Source organism: Pholis gunnellus (genome assembly GCF_910591455.1).
Source record: "Pholis gunnellus genome assembly, chromosome: 23".
In the NCBI taxonomy this organism is placed as follows: domain Eukaryota; kingdom Metazoa; phylum Chordata; class Actinopteri; order Perciformes; family Pholidae; genus Pholis; species Pholis gunnellus.
The window spans coordinates 5133126-5158847 of NC_136550.1; the positions used below are offsets into that span (position 1 = coordinate 5133126).

The window sequence follows — 25722 nt, forward strand, 5'->3', positions numbered from 1 at the left end:
TGCAGTCACACACCCCTTTCTCTTGTAACAATGTGTACGTTTTTAAGGAGGGAGGGGGCGCGCACAGAGGAGAAGGAGAGACGGGAGAGAGATAGAGAAAAGAGGAGGGGGGTGCGTTCTGAAATAATATAGTCAGCCATTTTTTATGTAAGGGGATTTTTTTTCTTATTGGGGGGGTTGTTAAAAAATAAATATAAGAGGGCGGCCATCTTTGTTGCTCTGCCTAGTGTAAAATATTTCAAAACGCCCCCCACTTTTTTTTTCCCTGTGCCGATTTGAATATTAAATAAATATCACACATTCGGGGGCAAGAATACGCTTTTTTGAATACAAGGACGGATCCAATGAGCGGGATATAATGTCCTCTCCTCTCCGGTCCTGTGAGGAAGACGAGGGCATGGTGGTTAATTCCGAGGGAGGAGATTTTGATGAAGAAGACGACGACGGAGACCTAGACGAGAACGCAAGCGACATAAACTCGCCGGCGGCGCCTCGGGAAACTGCAACACCAGCCGCGCCAGGTACGGTAAAGAAAAACTGGCGCACAAGTCGGGAGCGCGCGCACACAAAATAAAAAAACACACACACTTACTAGCGGTTATATTTTTGGGAGAACGGGCTTGTCAGAAAGTGGCCGGAACCCGCAGTTTGTGCGCCCAAATCGGTGCAGGTCCAGAACGGTACAGTAAGAGATCAGCGAGGACTCGGGTGCGCGCATACAAAATAAAAAAACATACTCACTAGACCAGATTTTTTTTTTCTTAAAAAAAACCCGGCACGTTTCACCACCTTAAACTGCGTTACATCCCCCAGTTATTGCACCTATATGTGGATTTAGGTGCCATGTTTGCAGCTTTAAGAGAGGCCGGGGGAAGAAGAAGAAGAAGAAAAAAAAAAGACGAGAGCGCGCTTTGAAAACAGAAACAGAACTCCTCTCCAGTTTGCAACAAAACGCAAAAAAGACTGTGTCCCGTCGTCGTTTATCGTCGGGACAACACGCTCATTTTCTCCCCGCTCCACTCCCTCCAGCACATCCCAACAAAAAGTTTAAACTAAACTTGCCGCAGCGGAATTTCCGCAAAAGTCACTTCTCCAACATCGCAAAGTCGCCGCTTGTTTTGTCCCCTCAAATCCCCTTTGACAGCTCCTAGACTCGGATGACAAGGAAACGAGCAGGCCGGGAAATAAGGTCGCCCTGAAGGGTTAAAAAAAAAAGACTGGCAAAAACATGGACTCCCCTGGCCGGAGGCTACATATATATATCTGATACCTATCTCGAGAGGGTGCGTTTTGCTTTGCAGACATGAAAGCGTGATAATGTGAAACCGTGGTGTCAGACACAAAGTTGCCCCCCTTACCCCATTGTCGCTGTGACAGGTCAAAATAGGACACCGCTTCTGCACGCGTACAGGACAGAGAGGTGTGACTGTTCAGCTAGCTTAGCATACATACCCACTAATTAGCTGAATGCCATGTTTATCAAATGTATTTATACATGTATATATATATGATAGAACAAGGTGTTTGCTCCTCTCAGTAGCAATAGTGTAGAAAAGAGGATTGAAGGCTTGTGACATTCTGGAAGTTTCTGTGACAGTGGAGCCGCACGGGGTTGCAGTGAAAGTAAAAGGGTGCAGAAAGTAGCGGTTGGTTAACCACACTGCAACAGTCCAAAATAGCAGTGCAGCAGCCTTAAGGTTGCAGTTTATTCATAGAAAAACATACAACAACTAGTGATATTTTGGGTTTGGATGCAGATGTAGCAGAAGAGCTTTAAAGTACAGATGTCGTATTGCTATAATAATAATTAACTCAAGATAAACGGGACACAAGTGTAATTTCCTGTATGAATATTACAGGAATCATCCGTTGCTTTGTCTGTAGCGTTAATTGGCTCGACTCCGGACCCGCCGTGCCGTGCCGTGCCAGACGGATACATTAGTGTCGAGCTTCCCGTCGAGGACCTTAACCCCCACGCGACCTCTAAGCGGCGGTGGTCGGGGGGGGTCCCTGTGTGGGGAACAGCAGAGCGGTGAAAGGAGTCGTTCCAGTTCAGCGCACCGTCCGTCCCGCGGGCGGCCTCCGGATCACCGAGCCCTGCGTGCGTGCTGCCGCCGCCCACGGCACGTCTTCGGCGGCTGCGCGCGGCACGGACAAGCGGGGTGGGAGTGAGAAAGAAAGAGAGAGAGAGGGGGGGGGGGTGTTATCGCTGCTGCTGCTGCTGGTGGGAGCGCTCACCAACAAAGGCAGACAGACAATAAAAACAAAGACAAAATAACTGTAGCCTATCAAACAGGCTGGTTGCACGGTCGAGACCGCAGCCCACATCTTGGTTCTGCTTTAATGCTTTGCTGCGTTTTTCTCTTTTGAAGCCGAGGCGGCTGCTATTTCCTCCATCTTTCTCTTTTTTTTCCCCCCACTCCCAAGCCAGGTCAGGTTGCAGGTTGAATTGCTTTCCCCGTGATCGTGATATTGCACGTGCACCGTGGGGGAACAACCGGCCTGATTATTTCCCCATCATTTGCAGTGAAAGCAGAGATTTCAGTGATGTATTTTTGATGTGCTGTGGCGGAGAGTCTTCAATTATACAAGACAGGGGTGCATTGTCTACTCTTTGTATTCCCTCAAATCAAAAGTTTAAAATTCTCTTTCACGCATCAGGACTTCTGGAAGCTTTTCAGCTTTGTTTACAAGGAAAAAAAGGTGCCGGTCACACTTTTGCATCGCCAATAAACCAATTATCTCCATGCTATGGAACCCCCAACACCAGCTGTCAAATCTACTTAACAGCGCTCAGACAAACTGTATCTAATTTAGCATGTGTCACAATTCAGACGGGGTCAGAGGTCGGCGAAGCCACTGTGACTATCGTGGAGCTTCTGTTTGTGCGTAATTATGTTCAGTGGGGATTAGCCGAGTGTTCGGAAGCGTTTGAGAAGGTCACTGCTCATCTGATTCTAATAGCTGTCTCTCTTCCACGCTTTCTTTTAACACACACACCCCCACACACACACCCCGTCTCTCCTCTGCTTTTTGTCCCAGACGAAGAGCCAGAGATATCAGAAAGAGACGTCCCGTGCAAGAAGAAAGGGCGACCGAAGAAAAAGAAGGACACAAAGAAGAAAGACAAAGAGGGGAAACCGGTCAAAGCCAAAAAACGCAAGAAGATTGTAAGTTTGTCCTGCTTTGTCTTTACTCGCGACACTTTAATTTTAATAATAATCTTTTAATATCTTCCTCTCTCGTCTTCTCTCCAGGGCAGCGATGTAGAGAGAGACTCGGACAGAGAAAGAGACTACGGCGAGAACTCGGACAGCGTAGCCAGCGACTATGGATCTGGAGAGAAAAAGAAGAAGAAGAAACATAAAGAAAGGAAGGAGAAGAAAACCAAGAAGAAGAAAAAAGTCGATGGGGACCGAGACAGCAGCCAGGAGGAAACAATCAAGGTTAAGAAGAATACAACTTAATCCTTGACGAGTCCATTATCTCTCTCTCTCGTCTGATTGATGTGTTTTTTTTTCTCAGCAGCCAATAGAGCAGAAGACGTCAGCGCAGCTGGCGAAGGAGTGGGGTCTGGAGGATGTTGATCATACCTTCACAGAGGAAGACTACAGGGAACTCACCAACTACAAAGCCTTCAGCCAGTTCATGAGGTGCAGCGTCTCTCTCTTGTTTTCTCGTGGCGTTGATTTGCACGGCTGGCTGTAGCTGTTGTTAAATCAAGACACGCTGACGTCACACATACGTACACACGGGCGTTAAAAACATTTTGTTGTGTGGCGGGGCTCTGTGGCTTCAGTAGCGGAGGGAACATGTTTAATAAACAAGCTCTATTTTGATTCTTTTTAATGCACTCGGGCACCTTATTTACGTCCAAATTACATGTCTTAATCAAGTACTTGAGTATTTCTATTTCATGCTACTTTACACCTCTCCACTACGTCTCAGAGGTAAATATTGTACTTTATACGACACTATATCCATCTAACAGCTTTAGCTTTGTGAGGAAGTGGAACCTACAACCATGATGAAGACAAATGTGATTTGTCTAGCAAGGTGTCTCACAGTATCTGGTTTTCAGTCGTTAAGTATGCTTTTGCTCAGAAAAGGATTACGTCAGGAGTTGCTGAGTGTAGCAGTTCAAGCTAAGTGTGGCTCGAAGGAAGGATTCTGAATTAAAAGGAAAGCTATGCTGCTATTTGGATGTTAAACCTCTATTTTCCTGCAGAACTATAACGTCTGCGCTGTTCAGAAAAGTGGTGCTCTCCTGCTAAACCCCAACAGCTCTCACATGCACTCCTGTGGGGTCTTGTTCTACTTCTCAGGTCGGCCTTTTGAAATCATGTGTTCCCGCTCGCAAACATCTGCACATGTACTGTCGCAGTACACGAAACAACTGGCTACGTCTTTTGTATGAAGTTTCAAGCTAGTCGTTGTCGCACGCGGTTAAACCGAGCTCTACACGGGCAGCACCACCGTTCAGCCGACACCGTCCGTGGTCAAAACTACCAGCAGCATATCAACACCACATACAGGTGGCGTGGGTTGAAAACAACTTGCCTCCGTCTCCCCCTGGAAGCTTCATCATCCCTGCTAGTTGTGCCGGCAGCCTCGGCCTCTGTGGCTGAGTCATGCCCGCTTTCACTGTGATATCATGAAGTAATCCATAATGCCCACTGCTTCTATATGTCGGGATGTTATTTTGCTGCCTAAACTCGACTCCACGAAGCTGTCGTGGAAAACTAAAATATAAACCATTGCTGTGAGTAATACATCAGTCAGTAAAATATACTGAAAGATAGGTATGCCGCAGCTCTTTCCAAAGCATTTTAATGATCCTCAGACTCTCTCCCGCAGGCCGATGATCGCCAAGAAGAACCCTAAGATCCCCATGTCAAAGATGATGACCATCCTGGGGGCCAAGTGGAGGGAGTTCAGCTCCAACAACCCCTTCAAGGGCAACGCCGCTGCTGTCGCGGCGGCCGCTGCGGCTGCCGCGATCGCCGTCGCCGAGCAGGTCTCTGCAGCGAACGCCTCGCCCGAGCCACCGCCGCCGCCTCCGCCGCCGCCTCCGCCGATCAGAAAGGCCAAGACGAAAGAGGGCAAAGGTTATTTTTAGAGTTAGAGTGACAATATAAGATCTCACCTCATTTACTCTGACCTCATTTAATGTTGCATATGCTCTTCTCTGTCCAGGCCCTGGCTTCAAAAAGCGCAGTAAAAGTCCTCGAGTCCCCGACAAGAAGAAGGCTGCGGCGAAGGCTAAAAAGATGGCGCCCATTCGTATCAAACTATCGCCTGTAGGTGCCAAGAGGAAGAAGAGTTGCTCAGTGAGTACAAAGCTTACGTCTGCTCCCTTCGTTCCGACTTTTCTGTTCAACGTTCACCCCTTTTTTTCTTGACACGACTCCGTCTTTGTCGTCCGTCAGAGCGAGGACATGGACGAGGACGAGTCGGAGCAGGAGGACTCCAGCGTTCACAGCTCCTCCGTCCGCTCCGACAGCTCCGGACGCGCCAAGAAGAACAAGCGAGGGCGGCCCGTCAAAAAGAAGAAGAAAAATCCAAGTACAAGCAACAACCCGCCCGTTATATGCACAGTATATAATGCCTGTGGGACGCGAGCGCCAAATTTCCTTTTAAATCATGTTTTTAATTATTATTTTAAATGAGAAACAACAACACAAACACATTTTCAGACGTGTTTCCCTCTTTCTCTGCTCGTCCCCTCCAGTCCCAGGTGAGGAGGAGGGGGACGGCTACGAGACGGATCATCAGGACTACTGCGAGGTGTGTCAGCAGGGCGGGGAGATCATCCTGTGCGACACTTGTCCTCGGGCTTACCACCTCGTCTGCCTCGAGCCTGAGCTGGACAAGGCCCCCGAGGGCAAGTGGAGCTGCCCGCACTGCGTGAGTACAACAAGAGCGCGCCTGTTCCCGCTTTCTGTTTATGATCTTTGCTTCGCGGTCCTTCTTCACATATCTATCTTCAAAAGTGGTTTTGTTTTGACTCGCTCGGAGCACCGGATGAATCGAGGCTTTGTAGCTGCATCCCAAATCTCGGAGGAAAGCTGGCTGCATTCAGACGAACACAATCCCTGCCCAGACAAAGAGACGGATACCTGAAGTGGTGCCGGGGTTGTTGATCCATTCAGTAAATGTCACAAATAACGGCAACGCTCCTGTTGCTTCGTTCCTTCTTTCTTCAGGAAAAGGAGGGAATCCAGTGGGAAGCGAAGGACGAGGAGTTCGAGGATTTCGAGGAGGACAGCGAGGACAGGGTGATATCGGAGGTCAGCGCCGGGGTCCCCGTCGGGGCGGAGGACGAGGATGACGACCACATGGAGTTCTGCCGGGTGTGCAAAGACGGCGGTGAACTGCTGTGCTGCGACACCTGCACCTCTTCCTACCACATCCACTGTCTCAACCCGCCGCTGCCCGAGATCCCCAACGGAGAGTGGCTGTGTCCGCGATGCACGGTGAGTTGCTATTTGATCAATATGATACGCGTGTGTTTTTAGTGACTTTACAGTCGGCTTTTTGCATTGATCAGTCAGGTATACGAGTAACCAGAGGTGTGGGTCTGAGTCACTTTGACTCCAGACAAATTTGACGACTTTGGACTTGTGATTTCACTTGGACTTGATCAAAAAGTACGTTATTTAAAAAGTGTGCTACAAATCAATTCATTCAACTTTATTTCCTGAATTGTCTAAGGTTAATGCTTTTCATTCCCAGCAAGTCAACAATGAATTCCTTAGGTCCAAATGCAATTAAGTTGCAGGAAAGAACCATGAACCATTCAGTAATGTTACGTTACTGAAAAACCCAATAACGGTACAGGATTAGACAGGACTTTTTCCCCGACTAGATTTCTGCTAGAAAAACAGAGTTTCATGGCGATGTCTGCATGTAACCAGGTTTCTAATCCGCTTTTTACATGTGCGTCGGTGTGTGACAAAGACTTCAAAGAGGGAAAGTGTTACTGTGACAAAAATGTGGCAGGATGGAAAAAAACCAAATCATTGCATGTGGCGACGATTCCTTTTGTGTTAGACCGACTAAAATGGAAACTCACACTGATGTCTGTTCGCGGAAGTTTCTTCTTCCGCTGAATAATTACATTTAGACACATTTGTGCTGTAAAGTAAACTGTGCTTTCACTATAATACCTGTCCTCTCACTGTGCTGTCAGTCTAAAAACACACACACACACACAAACCAAATCGATAATACACTTAAAATGAAAAGATATTGTTCTCAATAACAAAGACGCTGACTCTGTGCATGTACTCGTTTTCAGCCAGTGTGTCGTTAATGCTCCTCGATGTTGTCTGTTGTTTGAGAAACACGACAGCACTTTGAGGAATTTTTAGTTTCAAACAATCAGTGTGAGTCCAAATAACTATAATTGTGATTCGTGCCTCCCAACGGTCCTTTAAAACTCTTCAGAGAAAGTCTTATTTTATTAGCTACGGAGATAATAAACAACAACAACCTGCAACCTCAGCATCAGCCCACACTCCTGACCACAAAGTGTCTTCTCCCTCTAGTGCCTGCCAATCAAAGGGCGAGTCCAGAAGATCCTCCACTGGCGATGGGGCGATCCTCCGCCTCCCATCCCGGTTCCCCCCGCTCCCGACGCCGCACCCGACGCCCCCCCGCCGCCACCCATGAAGGGCCGACCCGAGAGGGAGTTCTTTGTCAAGTTGACGGGTCAGTCCTACTGGCACTGCACCTGGATCACTGAGCTGCAGGTGAGAGACAAAAGGTTAACGGAGGGATGGATGCAAAGTGATCGTATGATCTGTTTTAATAATGTCTCTCTCCCTCTTCCTCCCCTCCAGCTTGAGATCTTCCACTCTGTGATGTACAGAAACTACCAGAGGAAGACGGACATGGATGAGCCTCCCAGCCTGGATTACGGGTCGGGTGGAGAGGACGAGAACGGAGTGGGAAAGAGCGAGAAGAGGAGGGCCAAGGACCCCCAGTACGCCATACTGGAAGACAAGTACTACAAATACGGCATCAAGCCGGAGTGGATGATGATCCACCGCATCATCAACCACAGGTGAGGTTTGAGTGTGAGCACTTGCATGCAGCATCTGGTCTTCTGTGTTTCAAACGTTATGTCATTACATACGTTACGTTCTTTAAAAGTAACATGTTGGAGAACTTAAAGGGGAGCTTCGGTATGTTTCAACCTGGACCCTATTTACCTATTAATGATTTATAAAACAATCCAGGATCAGCCAATGTGACGGATTACATAACACATTTCAGGTAGCAGGATTTAGTTTTTTTTTGTTGAAGTACAACCATTCAAACTCTGTGCTGTGCGTGTCTGCCTGTCAGCGTGGACAAGAAGGGGACGTACCATTACCTGGTCAAATGGAGAGACCTCACCTATGACCATTGTACCTGGGAGAGAGATGACCTGGACATCCCTGACTTTGCAATTTACAAGGGCAACTACTGGAAACACAGGTAGGACCCCCCCCCTCTCCCCCCAGAGTAATGTATAGTTAAATCCACGCAGAGCACTATACACATTTATCACTCGTATCTACGTATGTCGTTTGTTTACTTCTGTGTTTCACTCGGGGATAACTTTCTTGCCAACAGAGATGCGATAATGAAGGAGGACCCAGACAAACCCAGGAGGATGAGGAGCAAGAACCAGGAGGGTGAAGAGGAGTCTCCTGCCTCTCCGGTCACTGATGTGAGTCAGCTGTGGTTTTCGGTATCATGATTTTTAACTGCTTCCTGTCTGCATTTCACAGCAAATCTCAGTTCCAGAAGAATGTTTGACGTTCGTTCATGACTCTCTGGAGCTTCAGTCAGGTTATAAAAGACAACCGTATAGTTTAAAAATGAGGGCTTTGCTTTTATTAAAATGTACATAGTCTTACGCATACTGCTTAATTACCTGTTCCATATAAGATTAAACGATATTCTATTCATGTGTAAATTAATGTACTCAATAAAATGTACAATACATTTTCAAAAGTTTGGGTTGATTTTGAACAGAACTAATATAACTACCTTGAATTCATTAAAGTAATAAAATCTTCTAAATCTCCTCTTTCTTCTCTCCATCCAGCCGACGATAAAATACGAGGATCAGCCCGACTTCGTCACATCGACGGGTGGGACGTTGCACCTGTACCAGCTGGAGGGTCTCAACTGGCTCCGGTTTTCCTGGGCTCAGGGCACGGACACCATCCTGGCAGACGAGATGGGCCTCGGCAAGACCATCCAGACCATCGTCTTCCTCTACTCGCTCTTCAAAGAGGTACCGGGGGCCCCCACGGTCCTATTAGTCTCCTCTTTCACCGAAAGACCGTATGAATTGTTGCTCCTCTTCCGTCCCTCAGGGCCACACCAAAGGCCCGTTCCTGGTCAGCGCTCCGCTCTCCACCATCATCAACTGGGAGAGGGAGTTCGAGATGTGGGCGCCCGACTTCTACGTGGTGACATACGCGGGGGACAAGGACAGCCGAGCCATCATCAGAGAGAACGAGTTCTCCTTCGACGAAACGGCCATCAAAGGAGGGAAGAAGCCCTTCAAACTGAGGGTGAGGAGGGAGGGCATTACCTATGTTGAAATAATCTCAACATAATATATAACATCCTCCTCCTCCTTCCTCTTCCGTTTCCCCTCTTGTCGTCCTGCAGAGAGAGGCTTCCATCAAGTTCCACGTGCTGCTGACCTCCTACGAGTTGGTGACCATCGACCAGACGGCGCTCAAGTCCATCGACTGGGCCTGTCTGGTGGTGGACGAGGCTCACCGCCTCAAGAACAACCAGTCCAAGGTACTGTAGCCATGTGCATGCTAATATCAGTCCTATTATAGCCTTTATTATAAGAACCATGTGAATAGGTTTCACTGTTGAAAATTGTACTTTTCAGCGCTCCCTGGTGGACAAACTATGTAATGGCAACACTTTCTAAATTTACGAGGTTGCCATTTTTCATTTCTTGTTACTTAAAATCACTTTACTTTATTATGCTCTATATAAATCAGTAGTAGCACAATGGGAATACATTATGTAATGAATGCATTATATGACTAATGCATTATAGTGATATGTTCTGTGTTGTCAGACGTAGTGCTGCCTTCACATCCAATGAGGAAAAGAATAATATTGTTAAACATGTATGAGATAATTTCAGGTGTTTGACGGGGAGTTTTCTTGTCGTTGCAGTTTTTCAGGCGTCTGAACGACTACAAGATCGACCACAAGCTGCTGCTGACTGGAACGCCTCTGCAGAACAACCTGGAGGAGCTGTTCCACCTGCTCAACTTCCTCACACCGAACCGCTTCAAGTAGGACTTCTCATTGATGTAGTCAGAGATACTAATCATTTGAACCAATAACCTCAGTGTTGCCGGTATTACCGGTCCTTCACCCGGTCCGTCTCTCTGCACAGTAACCTTGAAGGCTTCCTGGAGGAGTTCGCCGACATCTCCAAGGAGGACCAGATCAAGAAGCTCCACGACCTGCTGGGGCCTCACATGCTGCGGAGGCTGAAGGCCGACGTCTTCAAGAACATGCCCTCCAAGACCGAGCTGATCGTCCGAGTGGAGCTGAGCCCCATGCAGAAGTACGACACACGGAACATTTTCCTCCAGCTATGTTATTAACCGTTTCGCCTATGTTTTTTAGAAGAAGGCACCGTGAAGATGTGAACAGTGGAGGACTGTAGCACTTTTTAAATCCCTAGTTTGGTTGAGAATTTGGTTAAAAAGAGTTGTTTTTTGGACATCTAGGTTATATATGATAGGGCCTGCTTTATGTCAAAAATAGTGACTGAAATACTAAACATTTAAAATCACAAATTTAGCCCAGTTTTAAACTAAAAGTCCTGACAAATGGTTTGCTGTTGTTGTTTGCATTCTGAAACACGCCTATTAGAAATGGGTGATATTATTAATTGAATATGTTTTCAAATACAGGAAATACTACAAGCTGATTCTGACCAAGAACTTTGAGGCTCTGAACTCGAAAGGTGGAGGAAACCAGGTGTCCCTGCTCAACATCATGATGGACCTGAAGAAGTGCTGCAACCACCCCTACCTCTTCCCCGTCGCCTCCATCGTAAGAACAGACAAACACACACATGCCCTTGTCCTTGACAATAATACAACCATAACGTCACAACGCTTTAGTAGAAATATAATAGAAGAAAACCAGTGACAGTCCTCCATTATTTGCTAGCGTTTCACTTCTTGCCATCTGCTTTGATTTACTCCTGAATTTGCAGATCGGGGACACCTTGTGGTGATGTTCAGTAGTGCTTTTTCTAGTCACGTGTACTTTCAAGATGTAGCATCTGGTAAAAAATCACAGTTGAGGTGTCATTTGTTCCTCGTGGCATTGTGTGTGTGTGTGTGTGTGTGTGTGTGTGTGTAGGAAGCCCAAAAAACCCCAAACGGTGCTTACGAGGGGTCGGCCCTCACTAAGGCCTCTGGGAAACTGACGCTGTTGCAGAAGATGCTGAGGAATCTGAAAGATCAGGGCCACCGAGTACTGATCTTCTCACAGGTACACACTCGCATGGACACTCATATACAGCATGCTTAAGCCCAGGCAAGCAGAAACACACACACACACACCAGATGGCCACCTCCCTTCACAGATGTTACATTATTCCCATGACACCTCCAGAAGGCTCAGCAGCAGACTGATTGCAGCTGTGCGTGGGTAAAGATGAAAACGCACACACATGACTGGTCATTCTCTCTTTTTTTTTTCTCTCTCTCTCTCTCTCCTCCATTTATTAGATGACTAAAATGATGGATTTACTAGAAGATTTCCTGGACCATGAAGGTTACAAGTATGAAAGAATCGATGGAAGCGTCACAGGGGCGCTGAGACAAGAGGCCATTGATCGCTTCAATGGTGAGATACCCGACGATGTGTACTCAGCACTTCCAGTTTCTTCAAAATAAGAGTCCCCACTTCCACCTAACACATGTTAATGTCAGGGACAGCTGGCTAAATAAAACAGGAATCTAACGAGGAGGTAGCATAATGCTAATACGGTGTCAGTGCTGCATAAACGGTTTGCTTTGTTGGTTGACTTTAAACCTCCAAGATGGATTATTTTTTTGTTCGGTTGTTCGATTGAAATGCAAGTAGATGGTAATGCAGATGGAGTCGGGCAGTCGGATCAGAGCTGTGACTCAGTTGCTAGAACTGATGCCAAACTGACATTAGTCAAAGGATGAGAAGCACTCTGTCGCATGCTGAGTGTGTTTTCACGTGGAACTCGTCCATATCACTGAGCAGATGTTGGCAACAAATTATATTGTTTTGTAAAATCCTCATTATCTACTGAAGTGAAGTCTGTATAACCGCCGTCAAGATATAACCTATGATAGTGGCATCAATGGAATCCTGTCATTAAAGAGAGATGCTTAATGAGTCTGTTTGACTCTCTGTGTCTCTGCAGCTCCCGGTGCTTGTCAGTTTTGTTTCCTGCTCTCCACCAGAGCGGGAGGTTTAGGCATCAACTTGGCCACAGCGGACACCGTCGTCATCTTCGACTCGGACTGGAACCCTCACAATGACATACAGGTACGACAGACTGGCAGCGGCCGAGGAAGGAAACGATTTCATCCGACGTAAACGTCACGTGTCGCCCTTGTTCCCCTCTCTCCGCGCAGGCGTTCAGTCGAGCCCACCGAATCGGGCAGGCCAACAAGGTGATGATCTACCGCTTTGTGACGCGAGCCAGCGTGGAGGAGCGCATCACCCAGGTGGCCAAGAGGAAGATGATGCTGACCCACCTGGTGGTCCGGCCAGGCCTGGGATCCAAAGCCGGCTCCATGAGCAAACAGGAGCTGGACGACATCCTCAAGTTTGGGACAGAAGAGCTCTTCAAAGACGAACTAGAACGTGAGTTTCTTTTTGTGACGAGAAATTAGGATTTTCAGTCAAATATAATAATGTGGGAATTTGGAGCTTTTAAAGATTTGGGGTCAAAGTTGCAGTGGGATTGATTCAGTGAAGAGTTGGCAGGCTTCAGATGACAAGAAAACCTTTATTTGTGAAATGTATCTAATAGAACAGGACAAATTATTCCCACTTTTCCCACGTGTGGCAGGCATGAAGAAAAGTTCGGGGGATAAAGTTGAGGACGAGGGCAGCGTGATCCACTACGACAGCGTCGCCATCGAGCGGCTGCTGGACCGGAGCCAAGACGCCACAGACGACCCGGACGTGCAGAACATGAACGAGTACCTCAGCTCCTTTAAAGTGGCCCAGTACATGGTCCGAGAGGAGGATAAGGTTTGCTACAATTAATATGATAGATAGATTGTGCACCTGACAAGCTTACCCAAGTGTAAGGTCCTCACACAGATTTCAACGGGATTATTTGATTCATCAGCTGACAGAAAACGACTGAAAGAACTCTATTTTGATAATCCGTTCACTAATTAACTGGCGTGTACTTTTCTGACGCTCCAGGTTGAGGAGATCGAGCGGGAGATCATCAAGCAGGAGGAGAACGTGGATCCGGATTATTGGGAGAAGCTGTTGCGGCACCACTACGAGCAGCAACAAGAGGACCTGGCAAGCAAACTGGGCAAAGGCAAGAGGAACCGCAAGCCGGTCAACTACAACGACGCCGCGCAGGAAGACCAAGGTAGGAACCGGGTTTGGACCCGGTGCTGCATGGACCAGTGAAAAAGCTCAAGTAAGAGGAAGAATCTCCCGGAAGTTGTTTCGTATCAAGCCCTGAATTCAAACATGTATCCTAAGAATGAGCATGAAATGACCTTTCTTCTGTTTGAGTTATTACTTGCACAGTGGAAGTGAATGGGCCCGGCCTATTGACAGACCACCGTGTGCTGTTTCAGAGTGGCATGCTGACATTTCAGATAACCAGTCCGAGTATTCAGTGGGCTCCGAGGAGGAGGACGAGGACTTCGACGATCGGCCAGAAGGTGAGGAGAGACAAAGTTAAAGAGACGTCAAAAGCAAGCAGTGCTGCTCACGCTCGTATGACAGCTGCCTGTTTCAACACACACACGCACACATACGCTCAGGTCTGTGTTGAATTATTACGAGTTGAAATTGATTTAGTTGTAGCAGTTGTCTGGCAGGGTCGAACACATCAGATTGCCAAAAAATGCAAACCGCCAACCACCTCCTCCCCCTGAACTTCAGTAGTTTTAGATTCTCGGTTGACACACTGACGAAATACTCGATGTCAATTTCAAGAAAGCTCCGCAAAATCCTCCCTCTCCTCCCAGCTCGTGTGACCCTCTGTATGTTTTCACCGTCCTGTCTGTTGCACCCTGTCACCTGCAGGTCGAAGGCATTCTCGTCGCCAGTTGAGGAACGAGAAGGATAAACCTCTGCCTCCCCTTCTGGCCAGAGTGGGAGGCAACCTTGAGGTTTGTACGACTCTCTGGAGCCACTTCTGCTTTCATTTTGTCTGTTTTTTATTGTGATGTTACTGGAATCTGTCAGCTTTGTTTTAACTTAACTTTAGATATTTTTCCAGCAGTCCCAACAATCTCAAATTGGAGATGGCAGCAAAGGCTATTACATCTCCCAACAACTCTGTACCTTCCAAGCTCATTTATCATCCTGATAATATTGGACGTGCTTGTAATGGCCTGCATTGTTCGAGCGAGGATTCAAAGTTTATTTTAACGTCATTAGGCAGTCAAAAAAAAAAGAAAAGGCCTTGGAATGTTTGAGAAATACACGGATGTCTGCAGGCAAATTTAAGTTTTCTCAGTCTTCCAGAATAATACATTTTAAAAGGCCGACACTATTTACACTGCTCAGGAAAAATATACCGTTAAATATACTGTCATTTCGATAGGTGCTGGGCTTCAACACACGCCAGCGGAAGGCTTTCCTGAACGCAGTGATGCGCTGGGGGATGCCGACCCAGGACGCATTCTCCTCTCAGTGGCTGGTCAGAGACCTCCGGGGCAAGACCGAGAAAGAGTTCAAGTAAGGAAAAGAAAAGAAACGTATTGATTGAATCCAGATGTAGTCTTTATCCATTTCTATCTGCCCTCTGACCATATATTCTTCCTCTTCTTCTACATCTTCTTTGCCAGAGCTTACGTGTCTCTCTTTATGCGTCACTTATGCGAGCCGGTGGCTGACGGAGCGGAGACGTTCGCGGACGGCGTGCCGAGGGAGGGCCTGTGTCGCCAGCCCGTCCTCACGCGCATCGGCGTCATGTCCCTCGTCAAGAAGAAGGTCAGACCAATGCTGTTGGCCTTCCTAAGTCGAGACAAAAGTGGTGAATGGAGCAAGCTATGTCACTTGAAGTTGTAATCCTTAAGGTTTCAGCCCTGGTTGAGTTTGAGACACCTGTTGTTACGGCGGTAACACGGGTAGAGTTTAGCAAAACAGCTAAAATAGGCCGTTGTGTTTCCTGTGATTGCTTCACAATAAAACCCAGCCTGCTTTGCGTTAGCAGTAACTTCTGATGTGATGTCAAGAGAGTAGAAATCAGCATACATGCATCATTTGAATAGCTTTGAATAGCTATGCAGACTATAAATAGTACCAAAAACAGGGTTTGCTTTGAATAAATTCAAAGGATTATAACTTTAATACGCCACCTCCATATCAGCAGGGTGTCTACAGCCCCATATGAAGTTACTGTCTTTAATTAAAACCGTAAGACAATATAGCCTTTAGGTATTAACGTAAATAAAAATGAGGTCTTTTTCCCGTGAATAAATCAACCATTACATCTTGAAAGGTGTTCTGAGGACCTTGCTGCTTTCAGTTTGCCAGACATGAATGTATCCAAACACCTTCAATCCAGTTCTCAGTCCAACATGTTTAAACGTGCTGACATCCTGATCTGCTATCAATGCCGGGGGGGAATGTATGATATACTGCCAGGCGAGCAGGGCATGTGGGTGGTGAGTTTAAATAAGGTGGTATTAGGTAAAGCGAGCGCGTGCCAAGCTTTTTTTCTTTTGCCGTCTGTTTCTCATCCAGATCCAGGAGTTTGAGCACATCAACGGGCGCTGGAGTCTTCCAGAGCTCAAGCCTGAGGTCATCATAGACAAGTCCTCCTCCAGGGCCTCCTCTCCTGCCATGAAGACCACCACGCCCACCTCTGAGGCCAGCTATAACAACACACCTTGCACCTCCAAGCCAGGTAACCGAACACACACACACACACACACACACACACACACACACACACACGCGGTCACATTTACCAGTTCCAGCAGGGGGCGCTCCATGTAAAGGGCAGCAGATAAAGTTGTGTTATGCGTTTTGTGTGCAGCGACCCCTGCTCCGTCAGACAAGCTGGAAAAGAACGGAAAGGAGGGAGAGAAGGAGGAGGACAAAGAGGAAAGCGAGGCCCAGGCTGACAAAGAGAGGGAGAAGGAGAAGGAGAAGGATGAGGGGAAAGAGGTGGACAGCAACAGGACTGCAGACCCTGAAGAGGTGGGACACTGTCAGCTGACGCGTCTACATTCTGTCCTCATCAGCCAATTAATGCGTTGTTTCTTTACATTCTCATACAGATTTCTATTTTTGGCATCCTACGTCAGATGTGGCGTATTCTTTAATAAAAGAGCGTTATGCCTCTTTTAAGTCATATTACAGTGTTGTCAATATTTTGCATGGGTTTTAACACAAATCCCATAGACTTTACATTACTTTCAACGGTTTTCCGATGCGTGCTATCCATTTTTTCTCTGTTATTCTTTTTCTTCCTTCCAGTCGACCACCGGTTTCTGTTCAATTTCATACAGCTTGAAAATCAAAACGTCCATTGTTATTGTGTAGCAAAGGGCGCAGACTTCAAATAATTTATGCTTTCAGTGGAATCATAGCGGCATTTTCGTATCATTAAGAAACCACCACAGCATGCTCTGGGGAAAATGTTAAGTGAATGAAATGAATCGCAAAAAGGCTACATCATACAAAGTCACTGATGGGGCCTGTTTCATAAACTACAAATACCAAAAAAATGTACTATAAACCTTATAGTATGCATAATAATGATTCAGTTCAGTTCAGTTCTGTAAAAGCTGACGTTTGAAGATTTTACCACACAACAACAAACTCGATTTTGTGCTTCTTTCCATAGCTTTCCTCTTCGACAAAAGACACAGCACAGGATGTGTCCCCTAGTCAAAGAAGTGAAGGCAAAGAGGACAGCGACCTGAAAGAGGAGGAGGAGAAGAAAGAAACAAGTGACTCTCCGGCCGCCGCGACAGAGGAGAAAAAAGTGCAGGAGGAGAGTAAAGTAGAGACGAAACAAGACGCGGAGGTCAAGGAAGAGAAATCAGGTGAAAACCCAAACACAGGAAAGAAACTTGATAAGTCAGTCTGTTGAAATCCGACGTGCACAAACAGATGAAGCAGGTTTGTGTGGCGCAAAAAGTCCTTTCTAACGTAATGTTTGTTTTCCCACGAAAGGAGAAAAGGCGGGGGAGGGGGAGGAGAAGGAGAAAGAAAAGCGGGAAGAGACACCTCCAGCAACCGAAGCGACAGATGCCAAGGATAAGACCGAGGTGTCTGACGTGAAGAAAGGTACGCTTCGCTGTCGGTAATGGGACGCTGCCATGAAATACACACGCACACTTTCTTTCTTTGCTAAATGATAACTTTGCCCGTCTTTCTTCGATAACAGAGGAGGTCAAAGGTGAAAAGGATGCCGGGAAAGAAGTCAGAGCAGCCAAAGAGGATGCGCCCAAGGGCAACGTGAGGCCTCCCATTGAGCGACCTCGCTTTATGTTCAACATCGCAGACGGCGGCTTCACCGGTCAGTACCGATTCACCCGCAACTGATCTATGTGGTAGTTTATACACTAATGCATTTTAAAGATTCTGTTAAAGAAGCCCAGACTTGTTCTGTAGGCCACTGAGGTGTCGTTCCCTCTGGAATGACCTGGTTGACGCGCTAGCGTGGGGCGTCTAGATTACCTTTGACGTACATATTCACTGACCAGTTTGTTTGATGAGAGCTTGTTTATTTTCCTTTGTTTCCACCGACATAAACACACCAGTTCGGGAAACTGTAACGCATAAAGCGGTCAAAAACCGTTTGCCCTTCCGGGGTCAAACACCTGCCAACACCAGTGATTTACACAGCTTATATAGACAGGCACAGGATGATAGTATAGCGCCACCCAACGTATACACGGAAAACAACACCACCACATTTGGCTCCTACAGATTCTATTCAATTGCACTGAACTTTACACTACTTTAACCATCTACGTTTACTGCTTCAACATTCATTGAGGGCATTTTATTTGGTAGTATTCAGCAGGATAACTATTCAAAAAGACCATTCTGTTGCACATGAATTGTGTCAGTTCTGCAAAGGCCTTCCTGAGATCTCAGGATCTTCATCAGGACATCTGAAGAAAGATCCCTGATGGTTCAAAACAATGACGGCTAACAAAGATTCTAGTTGTAAGATCTAAATATTGTATTTGTACTTCAACACATTAAGCAAGAACTGCATCCCAATTCATTAGTTGCACACAAACACTACATGCATTGTTTGAAACTGTAGAATCCCTGAAAGACGAGGGGAGCAAAGGTAAAAATAACTTACTAACATGCCCGAACAAGAGCCGAAGCGGTCTAAATAGCATAAAACTCGCAACTAAAACAAACAATAAAAAAAGCATTGCCCATGCTTTCCAGAGCTTCTGTTTGAAAGCCAAAATGATCTCCACCTTGATCACAAACCCAGAAAAGCTCTTTGTGCCGTGGAACCACCTGCAGCCAGGTTTCAGCGAGCCAAGCCCTCTCTTTGAGACCAGCCTAGTGTTTATATTGTGTTGGCTTCGCCCCGCAGAGCTGCACACTCTCTGGCAGAACGAGGAGCGGGCCGCCATCTCTTCGGGGAAGATGAACGAGATCTGGCACCGCCGGCACGACTTCTGGCTGCTGGCGGGAATCGTGATGTATCCTTGACGGCATTTGCCCGAGCGATGACCCCCGATGTGTTTATTTTTCTATAAGCCGGCAGAAGCCCGGCGTAATAAGTCAACAAGCCAGCCAGAGTTCGGTAAACAGCAAACTGTGTCTGCTGGAAGCCAATGGAGTGGGTCATTTAGTTCATGTTGTTCCCGCTATTATGGTAATCAAGGCCATGCAGCATTCACATAAAACATTGTTTTCATTATTCTGTGAGCTAATCATGAGAGCTGTAGTTAGACTGAAATAAAAGGAGGGACATGCTTTGTTTCAGAACCTGCCTGAAGCCTTTTTTTTTTTTTTGGGGCTAAAATAAACTGCAACTTTGTATTTTAAGAAGATATCAAATCTAGTTAATCACTCCTCAGAATTCAATGTTCAGCTTTCAGGAATAGCTCCCAAAAACAAGCTCAATTTGGGCTCAACATTTGCTTTCTTTCCCAGGGTCAGATTGATGCCACTCTCATGTCTGTTGCTTCACTTGGCATAAAAAACTGGAGTCAGTGGCAAAACAGCGAGCCCGGCTGGCTCATAGTAGTCAAAAGTCGTTTTTTATATTTCTGTTTGTGAACGCATTAAGCAAACGACTTCTCATTAATGATCTTTAGTATGAAGCTGGAGTCTAATTAATCCGTACAAAAACAGAAATGTAAACTCTAAAAGTTTGTGGTTTAAGGGCATTATAATTGCATAATTGGCATGTTTTTTTAAACTTTGGACAGAGCCAAGTTTTCTCCTTGTTCTTTATGCCAATCGTCTCCTGGCTACAGCTCTGTAGTAATTAGAGCGGCGACGATCTTCTCATCTCACTCTCGGTAAGAGAGCAAGTACACTTATTTTCCAAAATGTTGAACTCCTTTTCAATTCTGGTGCGCTTTGTAACTTTTACATTGCAAAAGTAGTTTTGGAAAACCTTCCCTGTTCAGCTTCCCTGTTTACGTTGACCACGCGGTGCTGCTTCCCGCCGTCTCTTGCCCAAAAAGTGTTACGTTGACCCTTGACCCCTGTGCCAGTCACGGCTACGCCCGGTGGCAGGACATCCAGAACGACCCCCAGTTCGCCATCGTCAACGAGCCTTTCAAATCGCAGGCGAATAAAGGCAACTTCCTGGAGATGAAGAACAAGTTCCTGGCTCGACGCTTTAAGGTAAGACACGACTATAGCTCCGCCTTGACTGTGGATACACACTAGACGAGGCACGGCAGGGCAAGTTCACTTATATAGGCAATTCACAGTGCTTTACATTAAACATCAAAAGCAAAGGAAACGCACCAAAAAAGCACATTCAAATACAATTTCAAAAACAGTCACTAAAGAGCCAAGAGAGCGGAACATTAAGATAAGCTAAATAAAACAACAAAGTAACAGTGCAGTGTCAGAGATGAACGATTATTTGATTTAATAAAAGGCAGCTGCTGAAAGAAAAGTATTCAGCCTTGATTATAAAAGAAGTCAAAATGTTTTTTTGGGGCGGAAACCATTCAGTGCTTCATAAACTAACAGTAGTATTTTTAAGTAACTTCTTTGGCAGACAAAGCCGGTGAAAAAAACCCCTCAGAAACTGGTGTGATGTGATCCAGCGTTCTGAATCAGCTGCAGCTGTCTAATCATTTTTTTTTAGTGGGACCCATAAAAAACGCCGTTAGAGCAGTCGAGTCTACTGGAGATAAATGCACGGAACCAGTTTTTCCAAATCCGGCTGAGACATAAGTGCTTTAATCCTTGATATATTCTTAAAGCCATAGTAGGCCGACGTTGTAATCCTCTTAATGCGGCTGTTGAACTTCAGGTCTGATTCCGTGTCTGTGTCTGAGATCCTTCACTCATTCACTACTCCCTATATAGCGACACTACTTGGGTCAATTTCTCTGCAAGTCATTGCTGACCTGTAATTAAGACTTGGCAGCTCAACAATGGCTGGTAGACCATCCAAAATGTTTTTGATTAAAAACTAAAAAACAAGCTATTTTGTTGAGTTGCCTCTTAGCGGAATGAGTGAATGTAAGCAGTGATGCAGCGCATATGTCTAGGCCTTTTATTATATATATATATATATAAATATGGAAGGAGTAACTGTATGCTCTGCCGTTGTCAGTGTGGGAGTAAAAAGCGTATTTTCCCAAATAAATAAATACTTAGTGAGGTTATTTTCCCGCCACGACTCGTCTGAATCGCGTTACTCTCTTTCCTCTCGCCCGTCTGCTATTTTTACTTCAGCGCAATGCATGATGGTATAAATTGTTTAGTGACCCATTGGTTGTACACTACATTTAACGATGCATTGTGGGATATTTTGCTATACGGTGAGTAGTAAGTGATTTCGGACACAGCCCATGATAACACCAGGTTTTCTGGCTTGGTCTGTGGTTTTTAATATTCCTCCTTGGTTCCCAAAAACAACTTCTTCAGTTGTGTCCGCTGGTTATACGGTTATGTAAACGTGTGTGTCGTCTGCATAATCATGGTAACTTATTTAGTTGTTTTCTATAATCTGAACCAGTGGAAGCATGTAGATGTTGAACAGAAGAGGCCCCAGAACGGAGCCCTGAGGAACTCCACATGTCACATTTGTCCACTCAGAATGTGTCGTTACCTACAGACACTAAGTAGTTCCAGGAGGTCCCGCCCAGTTTTCCAGTCAGTCTACTAATGTGTTGTGGTTGACCGAGTCAAATGCAGCCCTGAGGTCCAGTAATCCTAAGGCTGAAATTCTGCCATTGTCTGTGTTGAAGTGTTTGTTACTGAGCAGCTTAACAAGAGCAGGCTCAGTGCTGTGATGCGGTCGAAAACCCCGACTGGAAGACATCAAAACAGTCCTGAAGTGCCAAGAAGTTGTTGAAAAACAGCATTTTCAAAAACGTGTGGTTTCATACGGGCCTTTAATTGTTCATTAATCTTGTGTCGAGATTTATTTATTTTTTAAGTTTCTTGATGGTTGCAGCTTTCGGGGCCTGTGGGAAGACACCTGAAAGAAGGGACATGTTTACAATTTGTAGGAGATCTGAGGCCAGGCAATTTAGAACATTTTTGAAAAAGCCCGTTGGCAGAATATCAAGGCAGCAGGACGAGGATTTCAGATGTTGCGTAATGTCCTCCAGGTTTTTTATGGTTGACCGGATAATGTTTGCTCGTGGTATTTTAATTGACTTTAAGTGGACACAGGGAAAACACATATCCTGTACTGGATATGGAGGCACTTGGCTGCCTGTCTGAATTTCTGAATTTTCATAACGGGCCCGATGTGGGTAGAAGTGATCTCGGTGCCAGCCCTGCTCTCATGCAAACAAACTATTTTAGGAACATTTCGCAGTGTCTTCGGTCACCTGACTCGTTTGATGGTCGGATGACAGATGTCCCTCGACCCACATATTGGCTCGGCCGGTGCTGCTGACTGCTGCATTTCTGGAAGAGCTCTCATCCTGTTTTTAAGCAGCTCACATGTTTCAGATCCTGCCCTCAACATCCTCATTTACTGTATCTCTGTCTCTTTTACTGTTCTCCTTATCTCTCTTGCTGAGTTATTGGAGGTTTCTGTTTTTTTTTTGGGGGGGGGAAATCTGCCATCAAGACAGCACGACATATAACTTTCTCACTGTAATTTCCTCTTTGTACTGGTTATGTAACAAACTTTAACAAATCATTTTTTTTTACCAAACACACTCCCACGACTGTATGAAGCTTGATATATTGTTGAAAAATATCCGAAAGAGACAGAATATAATAAGAGCAAGGTGCAAACAGATGAAAGAATTGGACTTCTAACAGCTTTTAAAGCTTTTTTTTAAATCGTTTTTTGTCTGTTTCTGTGTTTAAATGTGAAGGAAGGAATACACATTACTCTTTCAGCTTTCCTTTTATTAGAAATGTGTTTATTTACACACATTTTTCATATTAGGTGAATTTAGTTTCTTCATTGGACGTATGGCTAGTTTGATGCACCGATTCATTAAATGTCAATCTACTTTCTTCTGTGACGTACCATGTATGAGAAATTATAGATGTACAAGTCTGCTGTAACCGTTGTAGAGTTTTAGATATTGTACATATTATATAAGTCACAACAGTAAATAATACTTCCTCAATTCACCCTATTTGCCAAAGTAAAACACTGGTGCAGACCTTTTAACTGCTCTCAGAAAGAACTTGCCACTAATTCTAAGCAGGTTTGAGTCCGTTGTGTCTCCACACTGGAAAAATGACAGTGGTATCCCACAACAGAAACCAAGCTTCTCACAGCTGTAAAACATTAAACAAATTGTTAAAATTGAGACAAGTAAGGATGATCTCGGAAATAAAACAAGAATGAATTCTTCAGTAAACCATTTAGTTTTCTGTCTCTTTACAATACAATAGAGTAAAACAATAGAGATAGAAGGTGGAGTCGTAGCTTGTATATTAAAATATTAACAGGAAAAAGAGAAATAACAAGGAAACATTTTCTTTGTACAATGTAAGACCATGTTCAGTATTCATTATATGCCGGAAAGTCTTGAAGGAAAATATCAAACAAGGGTTTTCTTTAAGTAAATCAACATTTGTGAATGAAAAATTCCCCCTTAAAGTCTTTAATACATCTCTAACAGACACAAAAACAAGCTAGAAAGATAATAAAATGCACTTATATGCTTGGATGAGATACATAAAATCTGACCAAACAATGAAAATGCAGTACGACAGAAAAAGACAAAGAGAGACTGATACTGCCTCGTTTCTACAAACGGATGAATTGACCGAGTGAGTATTTTGACGTCTCGTCCTCCAGCTGCTGGAGCAGGCGCTGGTGATAGAGGAGCAGCTGCGACGGGCCGCCTACCTGAACATGACGCAGGACCCCAGCCACCCGGCCATGGCGCTCAACGCGCGCTTCACGGAGGTGGAGTGCCTCGCGGAGTCACACCAGCACCTCAGCAAGGAGTCGCTGGCGGGCAACAAGCCAGCCAACGCTGTCCTGCACAAAGGTCAGGGGAATGATGGCATGATGCCAATAATTTGGGTTAAAAAGAGCTCTCTCTCTCTCTCTCTCTCTCTCTCTCTCTCTCTTTTTAAAAACAAACACATTTTGGCCGAGCCAGGCAGATTTAGACAAAAGTGGGGAAAGATTGGCAAGCAGATAATCGCAGGCGTGGAACAAACGAGAGCTACACATCAACACATCTCACTGCGCTGTTGTGCAATCAGTCTCCCTTTCCTGCAGAGACAATATCGCTCTGCCTGGAGCTGACTTCAGTGAAGCCAAGCAGATAAGCTTACACGCTGTGAAGTGGTAGCCCCAAACATTTCCTCACTGGCAAGTCTGTCCATGTTTATATTGTTCTGTCGAAAGGATAACGCGCTCAGCGCAGCACACAACTGTTGTAGTTTCTGTCTTTCTGCACCTAATGGTGCTGAACTTAGCTCATAAACATATTTATCATATCGCAAAGCGACTCTGCTGGTCTCTAATCAGTGATTAATTCCATGTAGGGATGTGGCGACAGAGTGAAACCTCTTGTAAAAATAGGAGAAATGTGCTATTTTGGAAATAGAAATCCACAAAACGCTATTCATGGTGTTCAGACCCTGTAAGTGATGATATCATCTGATGAATAAGAGGTTTAAAAGAAGCCGTTGTCGTCGTTGCAGTGTTGAACCAGCTGGAGGAGCTGCTGAGTGACATGAAGGCCGACGTGACCCGGCTACCGGCCACGCTGGCCCGAGTCCCGCCCATCGCCGCCCGCCTGCAAATGTCCGAGAGGAGCATCCTCAGCCGCCTGGCCAGCAAGGGCACAGAGACGCACACCCCCCCGGTCAGAAGCCTGCTTTTAAACACACACTCTTTAAAACACACACAACCTCACTCACAAGATGAAACCCGCTCGAGCTGCCTGCACTCGGTAGGAAAAATGAAATAGCAGAGCCCATTATCTTGTCACCCACCTGTGGATTTTCCACAACTGTTTAGTTGGCAGATTTCTTTTTTTTGTCCACTTGCGTAACTTAAAAGTGATTTATCTTACTTATGTCGTTTGTCATATCCCCTAATTTCATAAATCATATCCGACATGCACAAAAAAAGCCAACAACCCCACTTCTCTTCCTCTGTGCAGCCCATACCTCCAGGACCCTACGCCATCCCTCACAACTACGGAGCCCCCTTCACCCCCGCACCCCCGAGCGCCCTACTCATGGGAGGCGCCAACTACAGCCACATGACGCCCGGATCCTTCATATCAGGTCAGTGTTTGAAGCTCCATTCGCACCCTTTTTGCTCCCGTCAATGACGGCTTGGTCGGGAGTCGGATCTATCACTATAAATGGAATATGTGCTGACAAGAGAGGATGTCAAGGTTTACAAATGTACGACAGCATTACAGGTACAATATGTTTTTAGATGACGCCCCTGGAAACATGGGTAAAGGTTCAGCATTTTTAAGTTTTTGAGATCTCAGTTGAAAACGTGTTTGATCTTACTTTGGAACTGCTTCAGGGGTCAGTGAAGAGTTCACCTGCCTGTGCAGATGCTCTGTGTGTGTGTGTGTGTGTGTGTGTGTGTGTGTGTGTGTGTGTGTGTGTGTGGGTGTGGGTGTGGGTGTGAGAGTCGGGAATAAAAAAACATCAGAAGGTATCAAGGCATCCATAATTATAGCATTGAAGGTAATTTATTCAAGCATACCAGTTTGTTTGATCTGTTTTGACAGTTGGCAAACTAGCAGTTTGAGTCAGATTCATGCCTCCTTGCGAAGGCCAAGGTGAAGGATTCCTTTGAATATTCTGTCCTCTTTTTTGTGTGCTAGGAGA

General features: G+C 45.7%; 1 protein-coding gene across 5 annotated transcripts in view; it reads left to right on the forward strand.

Moving 5' to 3' along the window:
* Positions 1–202: 202 nt before the first annotated feature.
* The window catches only part of chd3 (chromodomain helicase DNA binding protein 3), a 35748-nt gene continuing 10228 nt past the window's right edge, over positions 203–25722 (forward strand). The window contains exons 1-39 of one of the 5 annotated variants that reach the window (XM_079184775.1): positions 203–521; positions 3043–3170; positions 3258–3446; positions 3526–3653; positions 4858–5108; positions 5197–5330; positions 5430–5565; positions 5732–5907; positions 6207–6476; positions 7551–7754; positions 7845–8068; positions 8353–8484; positions 8623–8719; positions 9101–9292; positions 9375–9575; positions 9676–9813; positions 10207–10328; positions 10433–10606; positions 10959–11100; positions 11416–11547; positions 11787–11904; positions 12458–12582; positions 12672–12903; positions 13112–13296; positions 13477–13654; positions 13869–13955; positions 14323–14408; positions 14846–14979; positions 15090–15234; positions 15991–16153; positions 16286–16449; positions 17099–17300; positions 17431–17544; positions 17645–17776; positions 18824–18932; positions 19959–20091; positions 23708–23903; positions 24568–24731; positions 25032–25158. In XM_079184775.1, coding sequence (XP_079040901.1) covers positions 359–521; positions 3043–3170; positions 3258–3446; positions 3526–3653; positions 4858–5108; positions 5197–5330; positions 5430–5565; positions 5732–5907; positions 6207–6476; positions 7551–7754; positions 7845–8068; positions 8353–8484; positions 8623–8719; positions 9101–9292; positions 9375–9575; positions 9676–9813; positions 10207–10328; positions 10433–10606; positions 10959–11100; positions 11416–11547; positions 11787–11904; positions 12458–12582; positions 12672–12903; positions 13112–13296; positions 13477–13654; positions 13869–13955; positions 14323–14408; positions 14846–14979; positions 15090–15234; positions 15991–16153; positions 16286–16449; positions 17099–17300; positions 17431–17544; positions 17645–17776; positions 18824–18932; positions 19959–20091; positions 23708–23903; positions 24568–24731; positions 25032–25158 — 6127 coding nt within the window. In that variant the 5' untranslated portion in view covers positions 203–358. The remainder of the gene's footprint in view (positions 522–3042; positions 3171–3257; positions 3447–3525; positions 3654–4857; positions 5109–5196; positions 5331–5429; positions 5566–5731; positions 5908–6206; positions 6477–7550; positions 7755–7844; positions 8069–8352; positions 8485–8622; positions 8720–9100; positions 9293–9374; positions 9576–9675; positions 9814–10206; positions 10329–10432; positions 10607–10958; positions 11101–11415; positions 11548–11786; positions 11905–12457; positions 12583–12671; positions 12904–13111; positions 13297–13476; positions 13655–13868; positions 13956–14322; positions 14409–14845; positions 14980–15089; positions 15235–15990; positions 16154–16285; positions 16450–17098; positions 17301–17430; positions 17545–17644; positions 17777–18823; positions 18933–19958; positions 20092–23707; positions 23904–24567; positions 24732–25031; positions 25159–25722) is intronic. The other 4 variants (XM_079184777.1, XM_079184778.1, XM_079184776.1 and 1 more) reach the window with 4 other exon arrangements.